Source organism: Exophiala mesophila, assembly GCF_000836275.1.
Source record: "Exophiala mesophila strain CBS 40295 unplaced genomic scaffold supercont1.4, whole genome shotgun sequence".
Classification (NCBI taxonomy): Eukaryota; Fungi; Ascomycota; class Eurotiomycetes; order Chaetothyriales; family Herpotrichiellaceae; genus Exophiala; species Exophiala mesophila.
The window spans coordinates 4,797,775-4,821,200 of NW_015622507.1; the positions used below are offsets into that span (position 1 = coordinate 4,797,775).

Sequence of the window (23,426 nt, forward strand, 5' to 3'; positions counted from 1 at the left end):
TGACTTGAATTCATCAGTTGTGGCACGTGTCTTGTGTGGGTATGGAAGGCAGGCGCGATGGGGGCAAACCGTGGCACGGCAGGAAAGGCTGGGTGGGATCCCAGGGCCAAGGGGCGGCACTGCTTAAGCCGGTACCTAAATAGACACTTATATAAGGACTGAGAAACCCAATATGCCGCCTATACCCCCTATAACACCACCACCTCAACTGGAGGCCTCTAGGCTTTGTCACCGCCTGAAACAATCCCCTGTCCTCTCTTGTCTCAAGCACGTCACGGCTAATGCGTTTCTCAGCATCCATGTTATACTCGTATACGGAATTCACTATCCATCTGTCGACATCGAACGCCATAAACTTATACATTTCCTCATCTCTCAAGCTAACCCAAGCTTGAACTCTTTGATGATAATATCTGCCGACTTCTCGCCAATCATGACAGCAGTGCTCATAGTATTGCCCGAAACATTCTCTGGGGCAATACTCAAATCAGCCACCTTCAACCCCTGGACGCCGTGGACATTCAGGTCTTTGTCCACAACGCCCATCTGTTCAACTGGGGCCATTTTGCAGGTGGCGATGGAGTGGAAAGTCGTACCCACATTCTGACGAATGAACTTTTTGATGGCCTCATCGTCTTCACGAGAGTACTCGATTGGTAATTTTGCCTTGTCCATGGAGGCCTCCGTAAGCCTTGCAGCAGTCGATTCAGGTGAGAATTGAGGGTGTAAATGACTTTCGCCCTTGTAGAACCGCATGTTTTGTGCCACTTGACGTTGCGTCTTGTACAGCCAGACTTGCGTGGCTAAATCAATGTCGTTTGGGTCAGACAAATATCCAGTCCGAAAGTCCAGAGGGTCTCCAATCTCCGGGCCGGTAATATGCTATATGACCTATGTTAACCATTACAACGGCGTGTCCGACATCATCGTCGACTTACCAAGTGACCCCTGGAGTATGGATATGAAGTGAAACAGGCCAAAGAGAAGAATTGGCCGGGCAGGAATGGACTGGGATCGCCGAGGATTCTGTGACACAGAGGTTAGATGAGTCCACAAACGTCAACTGTTCGCCTCTTTTCCCCCTCGCCGCCTTTTTCTCAACGCACTTACCCGTTAACCGCAAACATCACTGCCAGCGGTCGAGTGGGAGCATTCCGGAAATCCCTATCCCACGCATCCCGGAACTCGCGACTCAAGGTACCAACTTCCGACTCGGTAGGTCGAAACTTGGCCCCCGCATCGATGCCATTCCAGCCCAAGAAGTTGTCATCGTCCAACAACAGCTGCTCAACATCTCTCGTGCCGTCCACCAGACTTTCAAGAGTTCCCTCAGGCCTCATATTTGACTTGTAGGTATAGACGCTCATCTGGTGGTCTTGATAGTCGTGTCCCACACCTGGTAGATGATGGACCAGGGGCACCCCTGCCTTTTTGAGAATCTCGCTGCTCCCAACCCCAGATCGTTCAAGTATGGATGGCGAGGTATGAGTTCCAGCTGACAGTACTACAAGTTTCCGAGCATTGACGGTATGTCTAACCTGCGCTGCTTCGTCCCCGTGATGTTGAGGGTTTGGCCTGTATACTACCGCTTTAGCACGTTTGTCTTCATCAAGGAGGATGCGGACAATCTGTGATTCAACCAGCACGTGGAGGTTCGGATGTTTGCCGTCCTTGAGGCGAGGGTGCAAATACGTCGTCGCGCTATCTTGTCTCCGACCGGTTTGTGAGGATATGAAGCTGTAAGAACGCGAAACTCCATTGGCCATAACAAAGTCCTGCAAGTCTCGAACAGTTGGGTATCCTATCTCGTTCATGGCGGACGTAAAGTCATCTGCCATGTCATTCGAGGCGTATGTTCCACTGGAGACATTGATAGGCCCGCTTGTACCGTGACATTCTGAATCGCCCTGGCCTTCATATTTCTCGAGCTAGCACCGGTTATTGTCAGTCAGCTCTGTGTGGCTGCATGTATTGCAGGCTGGGCAAGGCCAACCTTGGTCAGATACGGGAGGAGGTCATCAGCTGACCAACCTGGAGTTTTCCAAGAATCAAAATCGTCTCGCTGGGCCCGATTGTAGATTGCCCCATTGATAGATGATCCACCTCCAAGGACGCTAGCTGCCATCACCATTGCACGTCTCCCGCTCAATTGCTCTTCCGGCACGGGCATGAAGATCTGGATGCTTTTGCTATCAGGCATGAAGTTGCCTTTATACAAGGCTGGGCGGGTGATTGCTGGCTGGTCCTGATTGTCAGAGCCAGCTTCGATTAGGAGAATGGTGCAGTTCGTATCAGCATCCGCTAGCCTCGAAGCAATGACACAGCCAGCAGCTCCTCCTAGATAGACCTTTTTAGTTGGACATCCACCAACCGACACTAACCTTACCTACCTCCAGCAACAACGATATCCACGTCATGGAGCTCGTCGGGGAGTATCGTGTAGAGACCCATGGCGATAGCTATTGCTGTCAAGCTTAACTGAGAAATACCTTTTCCGTGAAGAAGTGGTTGGAGATAGTCCAAAGCCTAATCCCGCTGCGTATAATCCTTTATATGTGTCTCATTGTAGGTTAGAACGCCTGAGTCTTGGAGCACCAGGACAGAGACCTGGCTATTGGCGCCATGACAGAGGGCCCAGGGGCTTCATTTGATGATGTCTGAGCGAACAGTCAGGCGTCCTGGAGAGACTTGGGCCTTACCACAACTTATGGGGATACTCATTCGCGAGTCGACGGAAGAGGGGTACCAAGCCTCATCAGCTCTCCCGCTCATCATCTTCAGGACATTCAAACCATAGAGCAGGGCAATAACTACCGTCAAATCATCGATGGGAAACGGTGAGGAGGTCAGGTTGATAGGGAATGGAGACCGTGATATGGGAGGTTATTGTGTAAAAGCGGCAACGTTCCAACCTGGCACAATTCTCAAATTGGAAGACGCCGCTCTAAGACTCTCAAAATTCCCCCATTCGACTTTAGAAGATTTGATCTCATTTTCCAGAGCTTCAACTCACAACCAACACCAACAACACATCGTCTTCTCTATGCTCTACATGCTTCGCTCGAATATCCTCTGCAACTCCTATCCTTGATCGTCCACTTCGACAACATGACATATTTTCGAATCACCCTCATCAGGTCTGCCATTGGGCTACCTGCCAAATCTACCAATGTCCTCAAAGCTCTCGGCCTGCGCAAGAGAATGGCTACAGTCTATCACCCAGTGTCTTTGTCTGTTGCTGGTCAGATCATGAAGGTCAAAGAGTTGGTTGCCGTGTCTGAAGTTGACAAGGCCCTCACCAAGGAAGAAATCAATAGAGAGAGGGTCCCAGACAAGGGATATTACGTCGAGAAGAGAGCTGCACACGGAGCGATATAAGTTGAGAATTGGATATGGGAACAAGCAAACCCTGCCTCTATTTTTTCGCAAGAGGCTGAAATGCCCTCGCACCATGCAATTCTGCACGGATGTCTCCGTTATACCTAGTCCGAATCCGGTCGGCCTCGTTGCGAAGCTTGAACCTCGACAGAGACACCCCAATACGAGTCTTACGACCTCGATGCACGTAGTGGAGCTGCAAACATTACGAAAGCGTTTGAAGGTTTGAAGTCGATAATTCTCCCATCGACGTTCGATATAGCCCACTCATGACAGCTCTGCCGATCAATGGTCTTGTGGCTCAGTTTCGACACGTCGATACTCGACACTGCTCCATGGTTCTACACTAACAACCAATCAAAGCGAGCACGACCATATATTACTACCGGATTTGATGTGTGCAGCACGAGCTGTGTATTGGAAGATGAAGAGGGGGGCTAGGGAGTCAAGAGGCGTGTCGAGGACTAGGATTGGGCTAAACGTCACTTTCGTCCTGGGGCTCTCATCATACCTTTCTCTACAACAGTAGAAATGGTTGCTTGACTGAATTAACGGCTGTAACAAGGTGCATGCACTTGCGCTATATGATCAAAGATGATGTATTACATACGAGGCGCTGAGAACGTATGTTAATTTGTATATCCTTTTCTATGGCGCAGAGGAAAGACGACAGTTCAGGTACCATTGCTTGAAATCCAGCTACAAGATGAATCTGCTACGATAATAGACTAAGTAGATAGGAACCAATGATTGAGCTGAGAAAACTGATATGTCATGGGAAGCGTGAACGTCGAATGACTGACTGTAAGTGGAATTGTCGTCATGTCTGTGGTCAGTCCACCCCAACGATGACAAAAAAAGAACCACAACATTACTTAGATTTTGTCTATCAGACTGCGCATCTCACCGCCTACAACCCAAACTAGGATCCCGCATCCGCATTCGCATTCGATCTGTTGCTAGCTGCTCGGATTTCCTGTATCTGGGGTTGCTGCATTGAGCTTGAAAAGCCCCTCTCATTACTCGTTGACTGAGAACCCACAGCTTTCATAGTTGTCCTGAAGAAAACCTCTAACAAACCCAATACTGGTTGGAGTCCGCCATGAAAGCCACACGGTTCCTCGCCCAGACAACTGGTACCGTCAACTGCTCTCGAATATGTCCTCGCGCCTCCTCTCTGCGCCGCCGCGTCGTCCTCTCGACTCCTTCAACTCCATCAACTCCTCTTACCCCTCTCCCCATACCTCTACCTCTTAGCCGTGCATACCACTGTGCAAGACTGTCACAAAAGAGCACAGCATCATCATCAACAACGATAAGATCTTTAACGACAAGCACGACACGGTACAAGGGCATACAGCCAACAAGTTCAGACCCAGCACCGCCGAAACCTGAAGGGCATTCCAAAAGTGGGAGTGTAGTACAGTTATCAGATGGCGAGTACCACGAGTTGGCGGATCAGTACTTAGACAGGCTGGTATATGCGGCAGAGGAGTTGAGTGAGAATCAGGAGGAAGGATGGGATACAGAATTCTCGGTACGTGGTTTCTTCCTTGCTTCGACCGGCTCGACTGTGCGATGAGTGGACAAGTCTTTCTACCCGCGACTCGTATTAACCAACCCTGGCTCACATCATTTCTGTATTATTTACACAGGCAGGTGTGCTCACAATATCACACATGGACCGAGGAAGCTGGGTTATCAATAAACAGCCGCCTAACAAGCAGATCTGGCTGTCGAGCCCGGAGTCGGGTCCCAAACGATACGACTGGGTCATGGTCGGTGCTGGCCAGCATGAGAAGGAAGGCTCCGCTGTCGACCCCGGCGATGACGGTGCAGGTGGCAAGTGGATTTATCTCAGAGATGGCAGTGGCTTGAGTGATTTGTTGCACTCTGAAGTCGGCGTTGTCATTCCCCAAGAGGGCGATTAGAAATGTATGAAATCGCTTGTCGCTGTGTGGTATGCTGTGTTGTATTGTGGAATGGTGGATAGGAACGACTTTCCAAAGGGAAAATGTCATAGGACATTCACGTCCGGATCATCACATTGTTCCAGCATCACTGTGTTATTGCTCATGTACCAGATTAAGTTGGCCGACCTGAAAAAGGCCGAACACTATAATACCTGTATCATACAATTTATCCCTTTTTCTCAAATCCAACTGCACAATATCCTGTTCTTGACCCACCACGACTTAATCCAACTATTCCTGTGTTCATTTTCTCTTCTTGCCACCGGACTTGGGAGCACCCCCAGCCGGTCTGGCGGGCGTCGGGGCCTGAGCGGCTGCTGGTGCCGCAGGAGCTTGCGCAGCAGGAGCGCCGTAGTCAGGCGAATTGTTGATTCGTTTGTTCATCAGTCGTCTTGAAAAGTAGCTGATGACCAACATCATGGCCCAGCTGGGAATGGTACCGAATCCCCACAGCAGATAGCCAAATGGAATATGGAGTCCAAGCTTGGCCAGCATTCCGTCAAAGGGATGCAATGCGCCATTGTACTCAGGGTAGTCCAAGTATCGAGCCTTGGTAGTGCTGGGGATCGTCACAATGTCGTTGGTGGTAGTGGATGTCAGGTTGAGGGTGATGATGTGGAGGGGAACGGGTGCTTGAGGCTCCGTCTTCTTGGGGACACTGAAGTGGTAGATCGCCGGGAGGACAGTCGCCCAGGCGGTGCAAAGCACTGCGTCTTTCTCACAATTGACGAGTCCTAGGTGAAGAGGTGCAGTGGAGGATTGTGGAAGGGCAGTCAAGAGAGGAACAGATTGCTGTTGGATATCATTAGCCGAGGACTCTCTTTTGAATGGACCAGCCACTGGTGATCAACTCACATTCCACACAGCATCGATGGGCCCGCATCGACCGAAGCAGCTTTTGTTACCACCAGTAACATAAACCATCCATTCTTCCTCGGTATCAAGTTTAGGCGACAGCTTCCTCTCCCAGTTGCGGATATTAATGCGCTCGACAATGGTTCCCGCAATGTATGCAGAGCCGGCCTCAATAGGCCCCGAGTTAGGGAGGAGGTCCTTTGCTTTATTGACCCACTCTGTTGCCTTGTCCTTGAATGGGATCTGAGCTTGCGCCGCAGCCATGGATGCCAGGGCAGGCAATAACAGGCATGAAGACAGATGCATTGTGAGGTTAAAGGTGGTGTGAGCAACTATCAGAATAAGTCCAGACTGCGCAAATCAATAGTCAATGCGCAGGAAACTGTGGTCGTCGTCAATGGCTCAATGAGAACACACGAGTGACAAACAAGAACAAGAAGAAGAATCCCGAATGTGAAATTTCTCCTTGGAAGGGAAAAAATGGTCCAAGATGGGAAGACAGAGGTTGGTAATTTGGGCCAGGATTTGGGCCAGGCAAGCGGCTCGTCTATTTACCACGGAGACAAATGGTGGGCGAAGCTGATCGAACCTTGGCTGTATGAGGTTATCGCGTCACTTCTGAGCCAACTCCACCGCACGAACGGGATAGGTGGGTCTTTGGTGCTATCGTCCCGCATTCCCGCCTAAAAACTGGTCTAGGCGTGGAGCATTAGGGGCAAAGGGGGGGCTTCCAGGGTCTGGGTCTTCCCCGAAGGACACCAATAATCGTCTCCGGAGATAACTCTTTCAGGTGCGGCTCTACTCCGGGCCACTTGGGCCCCTCGCGCCCAACCCCACCAAACCCGCCACCTAAGACTTTGGCTTCCTCAGCAACCACGTGGAGTCCCGACAACGACGAGTTTTCGATTACTCCGTACATACTACGGAGTACTGTAGTAGCCAGTTGAAGAGAGTTCACAACTCAACGGGAATTCTCATGTCTGGTTCGTAAAGCGAACATGGTAATTGGCAGTTGCAATTCACAAGACTATCATAGCTCCTTCCTAATAATGTCATGGTGCCTCGCTCTTGCTAGGTGTGATGTGACCAATGAACCGTACCTTCCCACAGGAATAATAAATATAATGCACACCTCATAATTCATGAATTTATGTCTGGCGTATCTGCATCTTTTTGATCAGATCCATGATATCACCAACTTTGATCTCAAACTGCCACTCGTGCTTCTCCTGGCGATACAGCTCCCACAGCTTGCTTGCGATCAATTCGGAGTTCATGTCAGGATCGCTATCGTCAAGTATCCCCCCAATTGTGACACTCGCTACGTGAACTCCCTGAGGCCCCACCAGTTGATCCAAACTTCCAGCTAAGTTATATTGCGCAGCTTTTTGTAGCGAAAGACTGAAGAAGTCTCCAATGGGATGGTCCATGATCACACTTCCTCCGATCAAGATCGATGGATGAGCTCCTCTCTTCTTGGCCAAAGCTGTGAGATGAGGGATTGCCCATGTCGCTGCCACATAAAGTCCAATATTCATCGTCTATATCGTCTTCAGTAACCCTAGCCGTTGATGCATACCTAATCACCTATACTCACCTTGAAATCTTCGAGGATGTATCCTGGATTCGTTTGGCCAATCCGACTAGGCTGAACCCTTGCGGCATTGAAGTAGAGCACCTCAGGAGGACCTAGATCTTGTTTCACTTGCTCCAATGTCGCCTTTAGCGCGATGTGGTCTCCAACGTCAACTGCATACGCTTGGACTTGGACGCCTGGAGCGGAATCCTTGACAATTGTCACGTCCTTTTCTAGCCGCTTTGTGTTTCTCGACAGCAAGGCAACCGCAAAGCCTTGCGTCGCAAACGTCACAGCTGTCGAACGGCCAAGCCCAGGACCTGCGCCAACCACCACAATCAACCGGTTAACCATCCTGACAGCAGCACTCTTTCACCTGAGCTGTCGACCTGGGCGCAATGAGAACGAAATAAAACATGAGCAGGAAATCGGGACTGTTTAATCTCTGGCATAACGGAATTGTCCCTCATATTTATGTGTTCCTCGTATGGAGTTCATAACGACTCTTCCACGGTAGTTAATAGTTGGAAAGTCAATTCTGTAGAAATACTACCCATTTGATATCAATTACGCGGTCTTCCGTCAGATGAGATCGCAAAGCCCATATTTCTGATGTCGCACATGTGGTCGTCTCCCTCTTATGATCCAATCAGTACAAAACTCCATTGTTAGCATTCTGTCCTGTCAAACCTTTCTCCAGGGCACAGGGTTATCCTAGACAAACGACTTGGATATAATGTTATCCAATCTCATTACAAAGTATGAAACGGGCTGGCTTGTGGCCGGTGAGAGGCTGCTTCTATACATATTGATCAGCCGCAAAATCAATATTCGGTGAGGGACCAAGACAGTCAAACTGAACACAAATCGAAATGCAATCAGGCAAGCACTGGAGAGACCCTATATCAGGTTTCTCAGACCTGAGTCTGATATCGGCACCACGATGCCTCTTGCATTAACAGCCTGTGCCTTTGAGAGCTGCCGAGTTTTCTCGAGCACCGTGAAACCCCTGTGACTGCCCAATTCATCAACCAGTCTTTTCCACATATCAGCAGGGTCATTATGTCGTCGTACCTGTTCAGTGCCTGGGACAGGATCTGAGGTTCCTCGACGCTCATCCTCTCCTCCCACAGCACTACCGTGGTGCCCCTGACTGGACCATCCACCCTGGTCATCGAACTCCTTCTCACGTTTGATATTACAGAGTGGTAGGGGCTAGAATACTGACGGGACGTTAAAAGAGCCAATGGTGTTTTTGTATTTGTGGTCAACCCAGGACTCACCATCTGTACCTACACCTTGGATGTAATGAGTAACCTGTGGTCTTCTAAGGTGATCTTCGGCTGTGATGAAACGCTGGATCCTTGTAAGTATGGTAGCGGGGTTTGCCTTTTCATGTTCATTCTCTGTTCCATCCGTGCAAACGATTAGAACTCGACTTTGTTGAGGGGTCTTGCGAATAGTGGCGTTAGACAGATGGGCGGCATGTAGAATGCTATTGGAAATGCTGATTCACGCGCTTGATGTTGAATTCGGCAGAAATCTGTAACTAACTGTCGCTCTCACCTTGTTGAAATGGTTATTTCGTGGTTATTGATGATTTAGCAAGTTGAAGGTATCATCGGGTGCGTCCAAATTGTAGGATGAATGTGGACAGGACTTTAGTATTTGCCCTATTTAAAGGAAACTTACCTCTGCCGTTGTAGTCTAGGAACAAGCCAATTGCGCATAAGGCACATTGGGCAATGAACTATGAGCATTTTGGATACCCTCGTCCACTTGAGGGGCTGTGCATCATGTTACTACCTGATCTCCATGCTAAAACAGGCCAAAGCAGTGTTAGGCACATAAGAAGGGCTCACTGAGGGCCTTGTGTACCCCAGACGGAGATAAAATTACAAGGAACAAGTGTCAAAGGTGTTGTTGGTATAGAATTGACCCTCTATGCAGCACATGAATGTGAATCTCATATTCTCACGACAGAAGAAGTGATATCTGCACTGCTCTTGTGTGAGGAAAGAGCCCCTCACCAGTAACTGCCCTCCTGCCCTCTTTGTATCTTGGCAAGCTCTTTACCCCACGTTTTGTGCCTCTTGGGAAGTGGCCAAATCGTGGGGTCTCCGCAGAATCACAAAGAAGCCAGACTGCACTTGCGCCTGCTTGACGACATTCCAACCATTTCCCTCACCTGACTCCCTCAGCTTCTCACACCACCAGAATCAACAACATCGAAAACACAGTTTAATTCGCCCAACAACGTCTGCTGTTTACAAACCTGTGACTGCTATCCAATCATCAAGCCTCAGTCATCCTCAAGCTTCTCCAACTGCTTTAATTCTCACTTTGCTTCCCATCCAAACCTTACTCCAATTCAACACCGTCAAGATGAGTGCAATTCGGGACACCGCGGACAACGAGCCCATCAACGCGCTCGTCATTCTCTATGATGGCATGAGTCTTCTCGATTTTGCTGGTCCTGTTCAGGTCTTTACCAATGCCCAACATGACATCAATAACCCAGGTAAGTGGGGTGCAGTCCTGACTTGTACTCACATCGCTTACCATTTTCCCCTTCCGTTTAGACACCAAAGCATTCGAACTCACCTTCACCGCCCCTGACCAACGAATCATGACTCACCAAGGCATTCAACTCAGTGCTCAAATTCCCCTTAAGGAGGCGAAAGACAACTTGGAGGACTACGACGTTCTCATCGTCCCCGGAAGCCCGGATGTTACCAAAGTCATCAAGGCCGGAGGAATTCCTCTCCCTCTCGTCAAGGCGTTTGCCGATCTGCAAACAGCCAATCCGGCTCGCGAAAGAACCCTTCTCGCCATTGACACTGCTGCATTGTATCTTGCCAACCAAGGTCTCCTGCAAGGTCTTGGAGCCACCACTCACTCCGACTACTACATCAAACTCGAGCACGCTTGTCAAGAAGCTGCAGCAAATGATACACAAGAGCGTACCGACGTTATGGAAGAGCGTTACGTGGTCAACAATGCCCGTTTCGACATTGGCGAGGACCTAGAGGAGAATCCCTATGTTTACAGCAAGTCCCGCACAAAGTCCAGTGCTCGCAAGGGTAGTTTGGCCCGCAAGGAGAGCAACGCCAAGCCTGAGAATCTCACTCGCCGCAAGAGCATGAAGCTTGGTGGATTGCGAGTCATCACTAGCAGTGGTGCCGTCAGCGGTCTTGATGCCAGCTTGTATCTTGTCTCCGCTCTTGTTAGTCACGAATGTGCCCAAGAAGTCGCAAGGCTCTTGTCCTATGAATGGGTCAAGGGCGTCGTTGTCGATGCAATTGATGTCTAGACATCTCGTAGAAGGGTACATTCCGTCCGGAAAGGTATCAACATGTAAACCAGAATAGCTGGGTCACAGTGCATGATGACTTGGAAGACCATCACAAAGGAAATTAGGACCATGAAGAAATGAAATTACCATACTCCTCGGCAGTTTATGTTGCTATCAAAGCCAACCAATGTGCTAGAATTCGCCAAACTTCGTATGTGAGGTGCCTTCCACCGGCCTCAGTGTGATGGCCTTGACTTGGGCCAGACGTGCCGAAAGCCTTCGCGTGAATTTGTACGTAGGCTCTCTGTCAATAAGTACCTACCGAGAATTCCTCAATCAACCTCATATTAGCTACAATTTGTAGTCACCTGGATTCTTGGATCAAGGCCGTTTGGCTAGGTTAGTAGGTAGAAGATATTCCAATTGTCAGACAGCATTCTCACGATTATTTGGCCCGAGGACCTAAGACATTCTGTTAGACGAAATAGTAACTCATTTGTCAGACAAAAACCGCACCAACAATATTTTCGACTGTGCCAAGGCTCGTGCCAAGAATTACACACACTGGGAAAATCCGCAGCCCGACTTTGTGAATTGAACACTCGCTCCGTTCATCGACGACCATTTCCCATCCCAATCTTCAACACCACCACGACCCCCTCCTCTACCTCCACCTCTACGATTCAAGATGTCGAGCCGTCCTACCGTTGGTATCTTGGGCGCTGATGGCAAGAGCAGCGGCAAGACTCACACTCTGCCTGCAGTCTTCAGCGCACCCATCCGACCCGATATTGTCCAGTACGAAGCCTCCCCATGAGACACAGCCTAAAAGGGTCTTCAAGACTCAAGATCACTGACACTGCGTCCTACAGGACCGTCCATACCGGCCTTGCAAAGAACAAGAGACAGCCATATGCCGTGAGCGAAAAGGCCGGCGAACAGACTTCTGCAGAATCCTGGGGAACTGGTACGTTTGAAAATTCAAGGCAGCAAAAGACGTGGGACAAGCGAACTGCTGTCGAATTCTGCAAATAGATACAGGCAACTCTAATGCGCTGAATTATCCAGGTCGTGCTGTCGCCCGTATCCCTCGTGTCTCTGGAGGTGGTACCCATCGAGCTGGCCAAGCCGCCTTTGGTAACCAATGTCGATCTGGTCGTATGTTTGCACCCACCAAGGTCTGGAGAAAGTGGCATCAAAAGGTCAATGTCGGACAGAGGTACGTTATATTGCCATGAACCAACAGGGAAAAGCGCAGATTGCCGACATGGCTTACTTTTCCCACAGACGTTTCGCTACTGCATCTGCCATTGCCGCCAGTGCGGTCCCCGCTCTCCTTCTGGCCCGTGGCCACCGCATCTCCACCGTGCCCGAAGTCCCCTTGGTCGTGTCGAGCTCTGCCTTTGAAGGCGCTGCATTGGTCAAGACATCTGCTGCTGCTGCGCTGCTGAAGGCAGTTGGTGCAGGACCAGACATTGTCAAGGTTCAGAAGTCGCGCAAGCTGCGAGCCGGTAAGGGTAAGCTGCGAGGACGACGATACAGACAACGCCGAGGCCCATTGGTGGTGTACAACCCAGAGACAGATGGACGCGAACTGGTTCGAGCATTCCGCAACATTCCCGGTGTGGAGACCTCGTCAGTTTATGCGTTGAACCTGCTGCAGCTCGCACCCGGTGGACATCTGGGCCGATTTGTGATCTGGACTTCATCGGCGTTTGAGGCGCTTGACAGCGTGTACGGATCGACCACAGAGCCATCGGCGCTCAAGAAGGACTTCCTCCTGCCATCCAACGTCGTGTCCAACGCCGATGTCACCCGTCTGATCAACAGCTCCGAAATTCAGTCCGTGCTCAAGGAGCCCAAGGGCTATGCTACTACCAAACGTGGCGCCGTCCAGAAGAAGAATCCTCTGCGCAACAGACAGGTCTTGCTCCGCCTCAACCCCTACGCCGCTCAGTACTCCAAGGAGAAGCTCGGCCAGAAATCCCTCGGCGACCAGGGCAAGCCTACTCCCGTCAGCGACAAGTTCTTCGAGACTCTGCACGAGAACTAAGCGGACTGCCGTTGATTTCCTGTCTTATGCAAAACAAAGCTATGCAATTTTTTAGTCTCCCGGTGGTGCGGTTATGAGAAACTAACCATGGTTTGAGCGTGGGATCTGAGATGAACTCTGAAGTATGCTTGGAGCGAGAATAGACGCAAAAAAAAGGACAGCACATGTGTTGTGTCTCTCACTCGAACAGCAAGACTCGGTGTGGGCCAGCAATGAACGGTTGACTTTTAAGTGAAGCTCATTGAATTCCTACGTCTACCATTCTCTGTCGATAGATGACTAGCACTCCCAAGATCAAGGATCAGAATCAAGTCAAGCTCAAACGAATTCCAACTGTTTCTTCGACCTGTGCATTGTGATTATCGTTCTCTTGTCCTGCAACTCTTAGTTCCACTGCGCCGTCATTACTGACCTTCGCAGTCTTTTGCTTCGACAAGAGTAATATGCATTCACTGAAGCCAAGTCAAAGTAAATATCAGTACGATTGCCGTACTAAATGTCCTGCGGCGAATGGTCTCCAGTCCGGCGGCTGATTATGTGCAGCGGCTGCTGCCTACTTCCTATCAAGATGGATCCCGTTAGAGACCAGGGGGGGTGCTTCGACTTTGAGAGGTGGGAGCCTGAGAGGGACGTGGAGTTGACAATCAAGGTCAGCAGTTTAGTTTCACAGAATAAGTAGGGCCGAGACGCAATGACCCTTGACAATGGAGAGGAGAGTTTTGTTTAACAAACTCAAATCCTCTTTAAAAGCGGCATTCGCTTGAGCATGGGCGACGGCAGCATTGGTGGATTTGCTTTCAGACCCGAGGTTATCACGAGGAGAATGTGGCTTGGATTGGAGGGCTGTGTATCTCTGTATGATGAGTGTGGAGTCGTGGTAGTCTTGTGTACATGCGTAAGAGGACATGGCGACGAGGGGTCCTGAAATTCTGGAAGGCTCATACATCCATGCAAAGCATATATCCATGTAAAGGGCTTGGGGGATCTGCATTACCGAGAATGGGATAGAAAATCGAAATATGTGATAGTCGTTAACCTGAGAAACATCACACGTGTGAAGAGACATACTGGTACGGGACCGTTCGGTAAAGGAGACACGGCGGAAAATGTCTCCGTCCATATGTCTGCCAGTTATGGCCCTATTAGGTGGTGATGGTGGACGGGCTGAATACTACTCCGTATGCAGAGACATATCCGTGATATTCCATATCAAGACCCAGTCTGAGACGTCACCATGCGGATGATCGGCGAAGTGGATGTCCATGGTGCCGGCTCCGAGCCGGGCTGCAGTCGAAGCCGTTGAATTACGATTAGTCTACACCAGAAGAATATAGAGTTTCGAGGCCACGCTGGCATGATTTCACTGAGGTGTGGATGTGCGTGTCGAAGGGACTGGCACGACTGGTTAGCACAGGGGCTCTGTTCAGGCCAACCAGCGCAAGTGAGAACTCTGTAGACGAGGTGGAGCTTCTACAGTATTCCATACTGTGCTACTGTAGTAGTACGGAGTAAGAGAGGTGGCACGGCTGGTCAGTTGGGCCAGTTCAAGGAGGATGACCCACAACGTGGATTGGCCTGTGGGACAAAAAGGGTGTACAATGCCTTGGAGGTGCCATGATGTCTTTCGAACATGGTAGTGGTGGAGAGCAAGGCTCTGCATCAGTATCATCACCAACTCGATTCATCAAACCCATGAAGGGGAAAAAAGACTAAAATCAAAACAGTAATCAAGGCCGATCCGGACAGACAGCCTGACGTGGATACTGGACCGGGAAGACCTGGTTATGAGGATGTCAGTGAGTGAGACTGATCGTGAGACTGATCGTGAGACTGATGGCCGTTTGGATCAGAGTTGAAGCGACTAGAAGACTGTGTGGTGGGAGACATGACTCGTGACTACAGTAATTAGTCAATCATTAGATAAAGAGGAAAATAGATTAATATGTGCAGAGGGTGAAGGCTGGGAGCACCCGAGAACTCGTCGCGCCATTGTCGCTAGGGGCCGGGCGTGGCCGCTGTGAATGATGATTCTGTGCGTATTTCGTGGTTTTAAACAAAGGAGCTGGAGGGCTTACGGGTGGCTAAGCGGTCAACTGGGTTGGACATTGGCAACTCGATTCCTCTTGTGCCCTTATCACAATGACCTAGGCGCTAGTCCTGGGCACCTCGAACCCTGCCATGTGGGGGCTCCAGGGACTCTAGGTGACCGAATGCCCATGCCCGTAGGTCGTAAGCATCGTGCCATTCCAATCTCCCAAGCCTTGGGGTTGCAGTTGCGGTTATACGGGGGTATAGGTGGTCCCTCACCCCTAAGGACCATGCCTGGCATAACACCATGACTAAGGTACTGTCGCTAGCCACCTATCCACTCCTGGGCATTATATCAGGCGTCGTTTGGTTCGAATGAAAATTGCTGATCACCCGGCTGATCCTCGCTATTGTTGGACTGGGACGATGGCTCAACAAAATATGCACGAATATCATTTTTGGTCAAAGCACACACCAACTTGGCAATTAGGGTGTGACGGAGAAGGAATCACAATTCGAGTGATGGTGAGATGCAAGAATTTAGTTCCTCTCTTCTGGTCAGGCCCGTGTCCAGCATCCAGCATCCAGCATGGTTGCAGTATGACAGATTTGATCCTGGAACCAACAAGACAAAGGCACCAGGTGAGGGGCACAAGGGGTCACTGAGACCACCGAGGATACGAGGGACGAGGGACGAGAGATCCTCGGGACATGTTGTCTTGATGATGCAGGTTTCTCATGTGCCGGTGTGATGGGCAAGGGAGATCCCAGCTTCGCGTGGTTCTCCCTCTGGTTCGGCATGTCTGTGCATGATGCAGAAGCAGTAACAGTAGCAGCAACAGTCGTAGTACAACAGCGAGGTCGCATCATCTGTTACCATACCATTGGGTCTCAACCTGGGATTCTAATTGTTTCTGGACATTCATTGTCATGGACGGTAGAGGTGCGCCGGCCAATTCGGTCCTTGTCCTCTGTTTGGTCTCAATCACCACGATCGATACACTTTCAGTCTCTTATTAGTGTCGCTGGCTGGAACAGCTGGTCATCTCTTCGTATCATTCCCTGATGACAGACGGATGACACAAAGGTTCATCCCCACCCCTACTGCTGCATCTGTGCTCGTGGTGGCGTTTACTGTACTTCGTACTCTTGCACGCTGCCACATCTCATCTCGTGTTCAAACCCCGGCACGCTGCACGCTCCACGCTTCACAGATATCGGTCTTTCAACCACGATGCCGGCATTCTCATCGGCGATCTTCTTTCTTTCGTACAATATTGATTAATCTCTTGAGCAGATCTTTTGTTTCCAGCTGATGGGTTTAAGCGCCCTTGACACGCACCTGGCACCTCCACCTTGCAGCCACGGTCGTAAAACATCAATCAACCGCCGCGCTCGATGCGTTCTACGTAGACGCCCAGGTAACAGGATCTACATTCATTGTCATGATCAATAATATTTGCTTGGAATTTATGAAACTGAAAAGACCGACTGTCTTGGGGCAGATGACCACGGTCAACAAGTGGACACACTTGCAGCTGGAATGAGGACACGACAACATAGCACAGCAGGGTGTGCAATCCGACTGTCTGGGACAACCACCCTAAGTTGTCGACCGGCTAATGAGAGTCGATAATTCGCCCACGGATGCTCCAACCCGGCCATCTTGAGACCTAACTAGCTCGACGGCGCTTCATTATCATGATTGACGAGTTTCAACTCATCGTCTTGCTGAAGCCCGTCAGCCCAGTAGCCACGCTGCGCAGCTTTGCAATCCTTACTTCCTCCCTGCATCATTCAGCGTCACGCGCATGTTCCTGCCGATATTTAGTGCCCTGGCAGCCTATGAGTTACTCACCTGTGGCACTGTGGCACTGATCCTGGGGTGAAGAAATAATCGAGGATTTCGCGGAGGCTTATGCTGCCGGTCCGGGGATGGATAGCTACAAGGTACTGTAACACCAGCTACTTTGGGGTCGTGGATCATTAATAAAATTTGTACATAATACGTCCGTGGAATCCTTGATTGATCGCCGATGGTGGAATGCAGACCGGAGTCACCAACGCATACGAGTACACCTGTAGAAATCTCTCTATTTTACCCTTCTGCCTCCAACTGCCCTCTTGGTCAATAGTGGCCATCTTCAAGCCATTGAACTGCATGGCACAGCATGCAATGCTCATCGACCAGCACTAAATTCCAGCCGGAGCCAAGTCGTTGCCTCTCGAGTCTCGACAGCCCAGAGAGACCAGAGAGCCCAGACTACAGAGGCAACGTCAAGTACTAAAATTCGCCTTCAGAGAAGCGGCATTCTCGCTAATCGTTAATCACACGTAAACCTCGTCTGCGACTTCTTCCAACAGAAATGATACAGTGTTCCTACGATAAGAGGTCTAGTGACGCCCCAGAGTTGACCAACACTTAGCTGCAGCTCCGGATGACACACTACCGTCCTCCAAGTGCCGAGTGGCCCATTCGATGCTGAATCCACGCGAGGCTTGGAACGATAGGGGTGGTGCGGATTCAGCCACCCGGGGTTGGAACAGGGGGTTTAGGTCGCCCATGGACCCCAGGTGCCCCATTAAAGTAGGTCAAATCTGGTGTCCCTGGCGCCACTGCTGTCGAGGCCTGTGCAAAAACAGTAGTGTCTGCCATTCGCCTCTCATTGGACCAGTGTCAACTGCTGGTGGACAACACAAGTTCCGGGATCACCCATCTCTTGCGTTCGTGCTGCACTGCTACCATCTTTTTGTCCTACGTCGCTGCACAATCTGCAGTGTTGGTCCCTGTGGACACGAAGCCGTTTTGAGTGTCGGTGCCACGGTGCTCAAACTTTCGCCCTAAACACTGGATCGTCTCTGTCAGTGTCGAGGTCGTCTAGCGCCGTACACATGTGCTTCGCCGGCTGTACCCCAGAATGCGTCTTGACCAAAGCCACAAATGGTCGATCCTCCCTGGCAGGTGGTGTGGTGTAGCTGGATGTGAATTCTGCAATTAGTTAGTCAAATGTTGATCGTAACAAAAGAAAGTTTCAACAGAGTGCATCGCGCGATGAGTTGAACAAGTACGGCTTGTCTACCAGCTTTGGTGAGCGCGATGAGATCTTACATGGTGGGCAGGAGCAACCTCCCAAGCTGAGGTGTCTCGTGCCAGCCTATTATATCCGCCTTCCATCACTCGCCTGGCTGGAGAAATATCATCTCAGTCTTCATTTTCGACCGGATTTTCTGGTGGAGCAACAGGCTAGAGTATTCGTGGGTAAATCATCTCATCATGGTCTTGTCTTGAGGTCGCAAAGGTCGACTAGTAGTCGTCCAGTTCCTGTGGTATGATGCTCATGGGAACTATGGATATGTAGCCTCTAAGCACTCTCTGGGCATCACTGTACGTAAAGCAAGTCTGGCAATCTTGGGCCCTTTTTTGTCGCTGCATATCATCGTAGAGAAGGAGGACTCTCTCTTGTCGGTGGGCTTACTACCAGCCGGTGCTGGCTACCTTTCTTTAGGACAAAGCGTTCATGGTATCTTGGAATCCTCAAAGCACTTGGATCTCTCCAGATTTTCAAGGACTCCCTCTGGCTGGGCTGCAGCTGCAACTGCAGCCGGATGGCTAGTGCTCGTGTCGAGGCCAATGCACACATCGCAGGATCCACACTGATTCATGGCAATGACGATCCGTCCTCTCAATCACGCGGCCATGCGGGCGTTGTGGGCAAGATTGGTTCCGCTGTCACACTTGACCTAAAATAGTCGTCTTGATGTGGAAGGTGGCTGTTCAAGTAGGTCGAACTAGGCAGGGAAATGGGGCTTGGGCGAGACCTCCACTGAAATCAAGTTGAGACGTGTGTCTCCAGCCTGGCGTGCCTGGGTGGAAAGTCAGCGCCTGATTTACAGTTCACAGTCGGTGTTGAAATGGACATCGACTGACCATGACGGCGAGATTGAGACTCTGAGGACAGTCCGACTGCCCCAGTAAGATATGGGAGTAAAACGACGGGCCAATGTAGGCGTTGCGTAAACCCGCTATGCGTAGAGGAACAGCGTGATCGACTGACTGATTGACTTGATGCAGGAAGCTCTGAGAGAGTCCATTGCAGGTGGGTAACCAGAGACGGTAGCTACCTTTGTTGTGGTTAGAACCATGTCAGAGTGGTGTACGAGTAACTACTACTCGTATGCATACGATAGTTTGTGGAGGAGAAAGTGTGCCGAAGGAGACGAGACTATCGCAGTTTGCCGCAGGCAGGCGAGAGAGTTTGTCCAAGGAGGGTCTCGCAGTTTCGGCTCATGACAGACTCGTAGACGAGGAGTGCACCAAACGGCCCACGGCAAGGTGTGACGAGCAGCAATGCGATTCGCAGGTGGCCCTTTACCTTTCGTGCCGGGCCAGCCGCCCCACGGGCTCTCGGGCCATCTCTTGCGCCTAAAGCACGCCTACGAGTATATCCGTAGACCGTTGAGACAGACCAGGTGCCCGAGCACAATTATTCGTGGAAACCATGTTGCCACTAAGGCACCCACTGGCACCTTCGCCAACACCTCCAACTTTTCAACCGTTTGGTAGATACCACCTAGTCAACCCCGAGTGGCTCTTCGATTCAACACTCGTGACAACTCTCAACAAGAATGATTCCAACCTCCCAGGACCATGTCCATGTTCATGTTGTGGGCGCTTTTCTGGGCCGGGTTAGGTCTCATCAAGCGAAGATTCTGCAGCTTTTGGCTTAGTGACAAGCACTTGATCTGTTTTCAGCTCGGAGCCAGTTACATGCACTGCTAAAGGGGGTGACGGTTGTTTTTGACCAACAACACCTGAGAGCGAGCAGCGTCATGACAGCCACATGAGATGCGAAACATCTAAACACTGTAATAACAAGTCACGATGATGACGGATGCCGATCCAGGCGGTTGGCATTTTACTCAGTCTTAAACAATGTTCAGGGCATGGAACGCTGGCGATTGGCAGAAGGCCTTGTGCAGCGAGTGCCAAATCGCCTGACACTAACATCATCCGGGGTTGGTTTGGACTTGGGGCATGCCGTCTATTTTCTGAGGCGTATCGCTTCTTTAAGGAGCGTGGATGGGAGCGTGGGTGCCACGATGCCATTGGTGCCTACCTTATTTACACATGGTTTGTTTATTGCGATTGTCAAATTTATTTCAGTGTCGGCAAAGTCGCTATGAGCGAGCCTGTGTCTGCGTACCTACCCAACGATGCGATGCGTACCGTCACAGTGCCCACCACTGAAAAGGCACCTACCTGGGTTACTAACTTCAAACGGGGTAACAATTCTTAGGGGCCCCTCGGCAGCACCGTGACGTCCAACGTCCAACGTCCAGTATGGAGTGTCTACTTAGTCCAGAGCACCAAGAGAGTGCACGCGATCACCCCCCGGTGTCCTTCGCCTCCCCATGCACTCCAGACTGGGCCAGGCCAAGTACCTTCGCCTGACGACCGAGATCCAGTACACCGCGCCTATTGTCTTGATAGCAACCTGTCAATATGTCGGATAGTCGGACAGTCGGACAATGCGCCAAGGCACACCACATGGTAATGCTAAAGCGATCGAACAGTTTAGCATGCCCAGAACTTGGGTCGTAGCTCGCAATCATGTAAAAGAGGAGATTTGAACATCACTTGACCTTGTGCTGCGTTTAAATTGTCTTGAATTGGAAAGGAGAGTCAAGAGATGGGTGTTTCTTATGAAGACGGGCTGTGGAGCTGCATACGATCCCCGAGGCAATGTGACGACTGCCCCTCAACCCACAAAACCCCATTCATTTCCCCTTGGCTGCTTGGATTATGGGCACTTTCTACAAGCTACAGTGGAGTTGAAAATAACGTAACAATAAGGGAGGCGAGGCTGAAGTGTGTAGCTAATTGAGTAGTGTTTGCACGGACTATTTTCAGACGACCAACGTCGATATTGAGTTTTGTTCCTGCAAACAAACTCATTGACGAGATTGATGATTTGCGTTTGATTGAAACGGGGCGTTGAACCATAGCTCCGTGCACAGTTGCCAGCCCATGTAAAGTACATACTTCGTAGTACGCTCCCGCTCCTGCCACCCTTGTAGAAGGCAGTTGGCCTGCTCCGAAACGGCTGGCTCGACTCGTCCTGAATCTCCCCTAGTAAGAAGTCGTAGTGGTCACCTAAGTCGCTGAAGAATTGGTCCTATACACCCACCACCAACTAGCACTAGCATAACTTACTACTGAATTGACTGCTCATTACTATTACTTAAGTATTAGGTGTAAGCTAACCTAACCTCCAACTCCCCTACCCCGTACCCCTCCTTTTCCACTTTTCCACCTAAAGGCACTAAGGCTGTAGCCTGGGCTGGCCCCTCGGCCTCCCCATCGGCCCCCTCGGCCTGAGTCCTGCGCTCAGTGTCTGAGTGAACCCCAAGTCTCAACACTAATAACTCTAGTAGCCTTGGTCTCTGGATCGGACCATCTTCCGTCTTGCGAGATCATGCCAACCTGCACACCCTGTCACGCCTGCATCCCTCCATCCCTACTAAGTACTGTCCCTACTGTATCTCATCTTGTTGAATTTCTCGTCTCCAAAAAATAGTCCAATTCTTGGTTGCTTCAAGGCCAGGGTCGTCCCTTGGATAGCATCTCCTGCAAAGTAAAATCGTCCATTGGCGTCAGCTGTTCAGTGGTCATTCTCAACTAACCTCTGGAACAGAATAAGCCCCTCCTCCACTACTCGTACCTACGAACATGCCATCCTTGACCCTCAGGGGTTTCTTACAGTTTTGCCCCTCCTCCATGTTCAGCACAGGCCGCACTTCGTCTCATTTCATCTCGTCCAACCCCTTCCATCTCCACCCCAGACTATATTAGTATCTATACTCTACTCGTACACACACAGTAGCATCTGCTGAGAACATCCGCGCCGGTCTAGCGAGTCTCCGTTGATCGCATCGATCTGTGGTCACCGTCCAGGAGCCCGCCGCTCGCGTAGTGTCCGCTCTGATCAGATCTCCTCGCTTGGCTGTTGCGCTATCCCGTCATTGACACCCAGGACAACCCCTCGCTCTCAGACCAGCACTGGACTGTGTGGCTTCCGTGCGGCCTCCCTCCACTGGTCGTTTCTCTCGAGGGTTGAATCCCACTAAAGAGGTCAGATTGGACAGGAAACTCAGCCTGATCAGCATCATATCGTTGGCATGGATCCTCACCAGTGTGAGCTCCAACCTCCAAGGATCACAGGGACATCCCACTAGCTGGTCCACTCGAAGAGATTTTCACGCCCCTGTACGGAGTAAGGCAAGATGCCGCTATGGAGACCGTGGGCACAAATACTACGCATATGCGTAGCGTACGCATTGGCGTCAAGACTCCCCTGCTTAGTTTGCCTTTAGCGAGAGCGTGCCTTTCCCTCTCTTCTTCGACCCTTTTGTATCACTAACCGCTTGGTGCTGCAGTGTTTCGCAGCCGGGATCCTTTAGCTTTCTTAGACAAAAGTCAAGACTATCCTCCCTCCTCCGTACTCCGTCGGCAAAAGCCTGCCGCCCCCAGCCATCACAAGCCTAGTTGTGCCACTTGGGACCGCTGGTCAATCTCGACCTGGTTAGTCGGCCTCCATCCCGTCCTGTAGACTCGCGTCCACCGTCATCTGTGTCCACCCTTCCCACGTCCACCTCTTCCCCACAAATCCTCATGCCCATCATCGAGCTATTCTGAATCCACTTGTCGGCGCCTTCATAACCTGGCTCAGGCGATAGCTCCACCTCTTTGCTTGCACATCAGCCCCTGGCCACCGACTGGCTGCACTGTCATGCACTCTCTGTTCAAGGGTCAAGCCAAAGGCGAAGTGCCCATGCCACCCTGGGCAAGCAACCACACTCCACAGCCCACGCCGCCCATGCTTTCGTGCTCCTTGATCACTCTCAAGTCTCTTGAATCCTGGAGAATTCTATGCTAATCATATCTTCACATTCCGAATCCCTAAAAGCTCCGGACACCTCCAGTATCGAGACCACACCCATGTCCATCCACCTCCTCCACCGATGCACCAGTCCATTTTCATCCTCGCGTTGCGTGCCAACCTGGATTCCCACCCCTACTTGACCACCATCCTGTCAGTCGCCGACTCCGCTGTCTTATGAGCCGATGAGAGGCGCATGAAAACAAGGTTCAGGCTTCTCGCCTACCCATTTTGCCATTTCACCGTCGTTGGCCAGTTCCCGTCCCTCATCTGCTGTGCCCGTTACATGTGTGAAGTGGAATACATGGCTGGCACCTGGCAAGTGGCC

General features: G+C 50.8%; 7 protein-coding genes across 7 annotated transcripts; 4 read left to right on the forward strand and 3 right to left on the reverse strand.

The window, feature by feature from the left end:
- Window positions 1-122: 122 nt before the first annotated feature.
- On the reverse strand, window positions 123-2,514 carry PV10_06758 (uncharacterized protein). Its single transcript, XM_016371587.1, has 5 exons — window positions 2,391-2,514; window positions 1,994-2,337; window positions 1,111-1,928; window positions 939-1,026; window positions 123-882 (listed from the first exon to the last, which is right to left on the reverse strand). The coding sequence occupies exons 1-5, from the start codon at window positions 2,449-2,451 to the stop codon at window positions 376-378; spliced, it is 1,818 nt and encodes a 605-aa protein (XP_016223880.1). The 5' UTR covers window positions 2,452-2,514; the 3' UTR covers window positions 123-375.
- A 500-nt stretch (window positions 2,515-3,014) lies between these two features.
- On the forward strand, window positions 3,015-4,143 carry PV10_06759 (ribosomal protein L30; the record flags this gene model as incomplete). The annotated part of the gene is made up of 1 exon (XM_016371588.1): window positions 3,015-4,143. A coding segment is annotated over one exon (364 nt), but the record flags the coding sequence as incomplete, so codon positions are not given.
- Window positions 4,144-4,258: 115 nt separating this feature from the next.
- On the forward strand, window positions 4,259-5,535 carry PV10_06760 (iron donor protein CyaY). The gene is made up of 2 exons (XM_016371589.1): window positions 4,259-4,915; window positions 5,034-5,535. The coding sequence occupies exons 1-2, from the start codon at window positions 4,481-4,483 to the stop codon at window positions 5,307-5,309; spliced, it is 711 nt and encodes a 236-aa protein (XP_016223882.1). The 5' UTR covers window positions 4,259-4,480; the 3' UTR covers window positions 5,310-5,535.
- On the reverse strand, window positions 5,345-6,736 carry PV10_06761 (uncharacterized protein). The gene is made up of 2 exons (XM_016371590.1): window positions 6,207-6,736; window positions 5,345-6,143 (listed from the first exon to the last, which is right to left on the reverse strand). Exons 1-2 carry the CDS (start codon window positions 6,510-6,512, stop codon window positions 5,595-5,597), a joined length of 855 nt encoding a protein of 284 aa, XP_016223883.1. The 5' UTR covers window positions 6,513-6,736; the 3' UTR covers window positions 5,345-5,594.
- Window positions 6,737-9,980: 3,244 nt separating this feature from the next.
- On the forward strand, window positions 9,981-11,238 carry PV10_06762 (uncharacterized protein). Its single transcript, XM_016371591.1, has 2 exons — window positions 9,981-10,303; window positions 10,365-11,238. Exons 1-2 carry the CDS (start codon window positions 10,168-10,170, stop codon window positions 11,093-11,095), a joined length of 867 nt encoding a protein of 288 aa, XP_016223884.1. The 5' UTR covers window positions 9,981-10,167; the 3' UTR covers window positions 11,096-11,238.
- Window positions 11,239-11,686: 448 nt separating this feature from the next.
- On the forward strand, window positions 11,687-13,457 carry PV10_06763 (uncharacterized protein). Its single transcript, XM_016371592.1, has 4 exons — window positions 11,687-11,875; window positions 11,950-12,044; window positions 12,146-12,296; window positions 12,365-13,457. Exons 1-4 carry the CDS (start codon window positions 11,766-11,768, stop codon window positions 13,128-13,130), a joined length of 1,122 nt encoding a protein of 373 aa, XP_016223885.1. The 5' UTR covers window positions 11,687-11,765; the 3' UTR covers window positions 13,131-13,457.
- A 337-nt stretch (window positions 13,458-13,794) lies between these two features.
- On the reverse strand, window positions 13,795-14,037 carry PV10_06764 (uncharacterized protein; the record flags this gene model as incomplete). Its single annotated transcript, XM_016371593.1, has 1 exon — window positions 13,795-14,037. The coding sequence occupies one exon, from the start codon at window positions 14,035-14,037 to the stop codon at window positions 13,795-13,797; it is 243 nt and encodes an 80-aa protein (XP_016223886.1).
- Window positions 14,038-23,426: the final 9,389 nt, after the last annotated feature.

What these genes read in the sequence shown, in the direction of transcription:
- PV10_06758 (XM_016371587.1), bottom strand. Translation starts at nt 2,451, where the DNA reads ATGGGTCTCTACACGATACTCCCCGACGAGCTCCATGACGTGGATATC. An exon ending in GTGATGTTTGCGGTTAACGG is followed by an intron (nt 1,027 to 1,110) that starts GTAAGTGCGTTG and finishes TCTGTGTCACAG; the next exon opens with AATCCTCGGCGATCCCAGTC. An exon ending in CATACTCCAGGGGTCACTTG is followed by an intron (nt 883 to 938) that starts GTAAGTCGACGA and finishes TAGGTCATATAG; the next exon opens with CATATTACCGGCCCGGAGAT.
- PV10_06760 (XM_016371589.1), top strand. Translation starts at nt 4,481, where the DNA reads ATGAAAGCCACACGGTTCCTCGCCCAGACAACTGGTACCGTCAACTGC. An exon ending in GATGGGATACAGAATTCTCG is followed by an intron (nt 4,916 to 5,033) that starts GTACGTGGTTTC and finishes TTATTTACACAG; the next exon opens with GCAGGTGTGCTCACAATATC.
- PV10_06761 (XM_016371590.1), bottom strand. Translation starts at nt 6,512, where the DNA reads ATGCATCTGTCTTCATGCCTGTTATTGCCTGCCCTGGCATCCATGGCT. An exon ending in CCATCGATGCTGTGTGGAAT is followed by an intron (nt 6,144 to 6,206) that starts GTGAGTTGATCA and finishes GATATCCAACAG; the next exon opens with CAATCTGTTCCTCTCTTGAC.
- PV10_06762 (XM_016371591.1), top strand. Translation starts at nt 10,168, where the DNA reads ATGAGTGCAATTCGGGACACCGCGGACAACGAGCCCATCAACGCGCTC. An exon ending in ACATGACATCAATAACCCAG is followed by an intron (nt 10,304 to 10,364) that starts GTAAGTGGGGTG and finishes CCTTCCGTTTAG; the next exon opens with ACACCAAAGCATTCGAACTC.
- PV10_06763 (XM_016371592.1), top strand. Translation starts at nt 11,766, where the DNA reads ATGTCGAGCCGTCCTACCGTTGGTATCTTGGGCGCTGATGGCAAGAGC. An exon ending in ATCCGACCCGATATTGTCCA is followed by an intron (nt 11,876 to 11,949) that starts GTACGAAGCCTC and finishes TGCGTCCTACAG; the next exon opens with GACCGTCCATACCGGCCTTG. An exon ending in TGCAGAATCCTGGGGAACTG is followed by an intron (nt 12,045 to 12,145) that starts GTACGTTTGAAA and finishes TGAATTATCCAG; the next exon opens with GTCGTGCTGTCGCCCGTATC.